We start from the raw sequence: 6,659 nt of genomic DNA, 5'->3' as shown, positions 1-6,659 counted from the left end.
CATGACAGGCGTAACTGCACAACGGGGAGCACTGTGTGATTTAGTTGGACATTATTTACTACTAGACTTTATTTGGTTTGTAACTAGACATTATTTACTAGTATTTGATGTTGTTGGACTTTATTTACTACTAGACTTTATTTAGTTGGACTTTATTTACTACTATTTTCATTTAGTTGGACTTTATTTACTACTAGACTTTATTTAGTTGGACTTTATTTACTACTAGACTTTATTTAGTTGGACTTTATTTACTACTATTTTCATTTAGTTGGACTTTATTTACTACTATTTTCATTTAGTTGGACTTTATTTACTACTAGACTTTATTTACTACTAGACTTTATTTAGTTGGACTTTATTTACTACTAGACTTTATTTAGTTGGACTTTATTTACTACTATTTTCATTTAGTTGGACTTTATTTACTACTATTTTCATTTAGTTGGACTTTATTTACTACTAGACTTTATTTACTACTATTTTCATTTAGTTGGACTTTATTTATTACTATTTTCATTTAGTTGGACTTTATTTACTACTATGGAAGAATGGATTAAAAATTAAACAAAATGTAGTTAAGTTGAATATCACAAATGTTTACGTCTAACAAACAACCACAAACTACTTGTAACCACTTGGTGTAAACTTGTTTGCAGCTACCCCTTTGGATGTACGCGAAGATGTTCTCCTAGTAAAGAATTTTGTTATAGTCCGCGCCAATCCTTTACTGGAGGAAGCTGCCTCTAAGTCCTTACGAGCCGACTCCCCAGAGTCATGATGAGCCTTTGTGCGTGACTCGCGCCAAGTATCATCATCTGAAGCGGCCTCCTGTGCCTCATCTTCCTCAGCATCATCATCCACTTCAGCCTCATCCTCCTCCGGTGTTTGTAATCTGACTCCAAAATATTCATCCAGGTTAACATCAGCATAACAATCGGCACCCCTCATCTGTGAAGAGGATCCAGCATGCCAAGAAGCACGAGGTGGGTCACTGCATCCCGAGCCCAGCTGCGATAAACCTGCATCCCGTCTAGACCCCGGTCCGCCCATACGGACACCTCTCCTTCCTTCGCGCCTACCCTTTTGAATGATTGGTCTTGTAGTGTCAATCGCTGATCGCTGGGTAGGCACAAAATCAAGACGATCAGCCTCCCCACATGTTCTCATACAAGACGACACCATGTTCAGAGCACGTTGGATGTCCGGATGATATGCCGTCTCAGATCCATTAAGGCAATGGTAGACATTGACCAACGTCTCCATCTGCACATAACAAAGTCATTTTAGTAATGATAATGCATTATAAACACAATGTTAAAAAAAAAAACTTATTACCATCATCGTATGTGTAGAGGCGGTCTCATGGATGCCTGGCTGGCCATGGATGCCGGGTCTAGTAATGTAAGTTACAGTGATGGTCCGAAACCAATTCATGTAGTCCGTATTCGAGGCTTCTGGATACACTCGCTGTTCTATTTCTCCCCGGTTACTCCAATATTGGATGTAGTTAGCATGATGAGCTACCCAATTTGTGGTTGACTTACCTCGCCGCGTACTTTCCCATCTCTCAAACACGTGGAATCGAGTCTCATTAGGAAAAATATGTTGGGGGAAGCCAAACTGTCACGTAACTCGATGACCCCAATGCGGCTCCATAATATGATAGCAAATGAGGTAGTTAGTGCATCCCCAAACATTCATCCCACGCTTGCACTCATCTGGTAGAGGACGACCCAAATACGGCTCCCAAATAAACTGAAAGAAAAAAGGTTAATAAAAGTAAAATTTTCAAGAAAGGAGATTATGAAATATTTTAAAAGTGGCACCTGATTGTCATGCAAATGAGCCAACTGTTCCCTATAATAACTTTGGACATGTAGCGGCGCTCTACTCACATTCAATCGTCCCCTCCAACTAATTATTCCAAAACAATAATTCATTATTCCAAATAATACGAAAAAATTATAATCACGTGATATAGCTAAGTTATTGACAAAGAATAAAGATTTAACTTACATTATGCCACAAGGTGTCGTACCATCATACTCAACCCTATCAACAATCTCGGGTCGAATATTGGGTATCCTCTCCCAAGCCCACATCTGTAGAAGGGCCAATGGGCCACCGATATCTTTCCTCTTTTGACATGAAGCTTCACAAAGATAGTGATATAAAGTGGCAAGCGCTGCTGCACCCCAACTCAGTTGTGAACACTGATCCTCGTCAACTAGTAACAAAATATGGTGGAAGGGAATTTTTCTCCCCGAAGTGTCTGGGATGATCAAACAGCCTAGCAGGAGTAGTACAAATATACGTGCATGCTGCATGTAATAATGCTCAGGTAGATCGTCGTCAAGACGGTGGCTAACAACCTCCTTCAGTGTAGAGGCATTAAATCCTCCCAACTTCAACTCAGCCTGACTTGGTTCAATACCCAAAAGTGACAAACACGTTTCCATCCAGTACTGCCTCGGGTAGTTCACTTGTGGAAGGATAACTGGTTCACCATCGACCCTTAAACCCCAAAGCACCTCGATATCCTGAAGGGTCACTGTAGCTTCACCAACTGGAAGGTGAAACGTGTGTGTCTCAGGACGCCACCTCTCAATCAATGCCCCGATAAGTGAAGCGTCCAACATTTTCGGTTTTCCACAGTGGTATATGCCACCAAACCCCATCCGCTCTATATGCCCCAACACACGGTCATGCATTTGAGCTTGAAAAATGTTATTATCCAATTTGCGCGGTTGGAAGGGGTCTGTATCATTCTCAGAGATTATGCTTTCGGTTATGTGATACGGTTGCAAGTAAAGTACGCTCGGGTCTTCGGGACCACAATACAAAGGATCCTCACCAGTTGATGATGATGCCATTGCTATATATACATTAATTAAATTTTATTAGCATTGAACATGCACAATAACATACTACTAGGCAAATCTAAATTGAAATAAGTAAATTTATGCATCAATTTAATTTCCAATTCCACCATTGTTCTATTTGCATTGCCTAATAAAGAATTAATGCATGATAATGTGTCACAATCTACATGCTACAATTAAAGAATCAATTCATAATTCATACATACAAAAGAATGCACAATAACCCAATTCCACCATTGTTCTATTTGCATTTGCATTTCTTGTTTCAATTCTTGCAAAAAAACCCAATTATATACAAACCCTAGGGCAAAGGGGAAACATGGATAGAGAGAGAGATATAAATACCGTGGAGGAGGCGGAAGGTCGGCGGCGGCGGCGGCAGATCGGCGGGAGGGGCGGCGGCAGATCGCTGGTTCCGTTCGCTTCTGCCCGATTCTGTTCTGGGAGAGAATTATATTTAGGTGAAATACGCATTCTAAGAATGCGTATTTCAAATACGCATTCTTAGAATGCGTTTTTAAGTTTGAATTGTTGACTTTGTGTTTTGACTGCCGAAATCACTTAGTTGCGCATTCTTAGAATGCGTGTTTAAATACGCATTCTAAGAATGCGTATTTAAACACGCATTCTAAGAATGCGTAACACCCATTCTCAGAAATAAAAAAAAAAAAAAAACTAGCCTATTGGTGGAAGCATTTTTCCAGACCACCCCATTTATAGAATTTAGCCCGCAACTAAGCACATGGGCGTGCTTAGACGCTAAGCACGCGGCACCCACGCACATATGCATGCTTGAGCGAGCCCGTTACGTAGGGCAATGGGTCTGATTTTTTTTAATTATGAATTTTAAAATTTTGAATTATGTATTTAGTTTTAATTATGTTATTTTTAGTTATTTGGTTCAATAAAAATATTCTTTCCGAAAAATAGCTAAACACCGCCGTTCTAAAATATTGAGATCATTCGTTATCAAGACTACTTTTTTCATTACCTACGGGTTATAGCGCAGTTGACAGCGCGGAGCTGTGGTGATCTTGAGGTCACGGGTTCAAACCCTGCCACCCGCTGGGAGACTTTCGGCCTTAATCCGCAAGCCTAATCCAATTGACTTTTGGCCTTAATCTGCAAGCCTGGTCGAGCAGGATTAATCCGATTTCACCGAAGGTGAGTTCGGAACACATGTGATAAAAAATTTTTTAAAAAAAACTTCTTTTTCATTGACATTTGGTATTTCTTAAACATATCATAGAAATCAATTATTACCGCTTTAATGAACTAGACTAAGTACTATTGCTACTTCGTCTTCAATTATATCATATGGAGTATGTATTTTTTATACTTCCTTCGTCCACGAAAAATAGAGCACTTTACTTTTCTGTACCCACTTTGGAAAATTGACAAATAAATAGCTAAAGTTGAGAAAAAAAAAAAGAGAATAATAAAGATAAAACTCTTCTCTACATTATTCTATGGTAATTTACTTTCTCTTCATTTTAGCTATTTATTATCATTTTTTTAAAATGAATACGGAAAAGTGAAATGTCCTATGTTTTTTTGGACGGAGGGATTATAATATTTGTGTTCACTATTAGATAGACATGTTATCATCTACTAGCATTAAGTTAAACTTATAAAAAGTTATATATAAAATTAAATATTTTAATATTATTATTTAAACTTCAGCATCGATTTTAATATAGTAGGGGGTATTATTTTAATATAAATTTAAATTAGGGTATTCTATTTTACTTATAATATTATAAAAATTCTAAAATTATCAGCCCAAAGCCCATTTGACACCTACAAATAAAACCTAATAAAAGCTCTCGTCTTCTTCAAGCGTTTTTGCTTTTCTTCTTCATCCCTTGGCCGTCTATTCAAATTCAAAAATACGCAAAGAAGAGGACTTTTTATTTGTAATTTTCAGAAATAATTTGCGTTTGTGTGCAGATATGGATGATGCCGTTGACACAAGTTACCGTCCAGGTCGAGATTTTGTGGACGATGACAGGGAACCTTTGATTAATCTCGACTCCACGGACTCGACTGAGCTATGGCTCATTCAGATACCTCTTGATCAGGTATTGTTGTGCATCCTGTGCACCAATTCAAGGAAAACTAAGATTTTTTATTGTGTTGAATTATTGCTGATTTTGCAATTCTAATTTGGAATTATCTCAACTAGTTGCTAGCTGCTATGGTGCTTCAGCATCCAACTGATATCAATCAATTCCCCCTTTCCTGCATATTTTGCTATTTTAGGTTATCTTTTCCTAGTTTGTTAGAGTTTTCTTCAAGCTTGACTCTTTAGTAGAGTCTTATAAATAGGGCTTTGTTCCGTGCTTTTGAATTGTCGAGAAATATTAGTTTTGTTTGCTCCATTCGATTACGATGCTGCATTGTTCTCTAACACAATCCAATCACCTGTTTGAGTGTTGTAGAAGTTTTTGAAGATAAAATCATTAAATATAAGAATTAAGAAGAAAGGATTATTGCTCCTTCATTATCTTTTCAATTAGGAGTCCTTTCTATTTTTATAGTAGTGCTGGAGTTATACAGTTTTTTTAGATAAATGAATAAGTTAAAAAGGAAATGACTGAATTTCCATCTTTTGTTTTACTATTTCTAAAATCAATTCAAAGAAGTGAGTTTATACTTCTACCTGTTTGATTTATTTATTGTTCATTTCAGAATCTTGAATTGGATGGGCAACAAGTGTGCCTTAACCTTCAGGCTGATGGACATATAGGCTCCTTCGAGAGTTCATCTGGTAATTTTTGAGATCTTGTTGTCGAGTCACTAGTAGTATGCCTAGTATCTGTGTGTTTGCTATATTTCATATTGAAAATCTGTTGGCAGGAAAATCGTATGAAATGTATAGCATGAAATCCCAAGGTACAAAGGAAACAGTCTTTCTGGCTTCAGGATCAGAGGCGAAAATTGGTATATATTCTAAAGGCTCATGTTGGTAAAATTTGTAGTGCAGTGATTGGTTTCATATCTTTGTATTTTGTATAACAACAGCTGGGAAGATCTCCAGGCACGTTTCACTGATTCACTACCCCGACCCTAGTGAAGTGCAAAAACCCAGTATCTTGAACATTAGTATGTCTCAGAGGTCTTCCATGACTACCTCATCTTTGTCTGGTCGTCGTTTGGCCACTCCTAGTCGGAGTACGAAGACTAGAAACTCTCTAGGAATGAGCGGCTATTCAACTCCAAGTAGCAGAACCAAGAGTACAGTTACTGAATCAGGGGAGCCTTCAAAGTCTTCAAAGAGAAAACGTGTGGATTCAGCGCAAGATTCAGGAAAACCCAACAGCGCTGTTACCTCTATTGATTCTGTGCAGCACTCTCAGGAAACAAAGTCGAAAAAGAAAAGAAAAACCGAAAGGTGAACTGCACGATACTGAGCAGTGCGTTTGATCATGCCTTGATTCGAAATGAGAGCATGTCTCGAAAAAAGACTTTGCAGGGCTGTTCGAATTTAAATTCTGTATTCCTTTCATCAGTTGGTATTTGCATCCCCTTATGAACTTAATGAATTATGTAGAAAATTTGAAAGTTCAATTAGTGTCACTGGATTCTTCATTTATTGCTTAAGTTTTATTTTATTTTCGGTTGCATAATTTTGCATTTTGTGTATCTATTATATCCATTATAGTTATCTCCAGGTTCTTTTTTTATCTAAAAAAAGAAAATTACATATACTGTTTTGCATTGATATGTTAACTGCTCCAATTTTTCAATAGTTGCACTTTAGCAAATATGTCA

At 37.5% G+C, this 6,659-nt stretch overlaps 1 protein-coding gene across 1 annotated transcript; it reads left to right on the top strand.

Annotated features, from left to right (window-relative positions):
- The first annotated feature begins 4,682 nt into the window (after positions 1–4,682).
- LOC125219210 lies at positions 4,683–6,480 on the top strand. The gene is made up of 4 exons (XM_048121123.1): positions 4,683–4,966; positions 5,577–5,655; positions 5,745–5,828; positions 5,910–6,480. Exons 1-4 carry the CDS (start codon positions 4,838–4,840, stop codon positions 6,281–6,283), a joined length of 666 nt encoding a protein of 221 aa, XP_047977080.1. The 5' UTR covers positions 4,683–4,837; the 3' UTR covers positions 6,284–6,480.
- Positions 6,481–6,659: the final 179 nt, after the last annotated feature.

Source organism: Salvia hispanica, chromosome 4, assembly GCF_023119035.1.
Source record: "Salvia hispanica cultivar TCC Black 2014 chromosome 4, UniMelb_Shisp_WGS_1.0, whole genome shotgun sequence".
Lineage (NCBI taxonomy): Eukaryota > Viridiplantae > Streptophyta > Magnoliopsida > Lamiales > Lamiaceae > Salvia > Salvia hispanica.
Note: the sequence above shows the minus strand (reverse complement) of the source record. Positions and strands in the feature narration are given on the sequence as shown.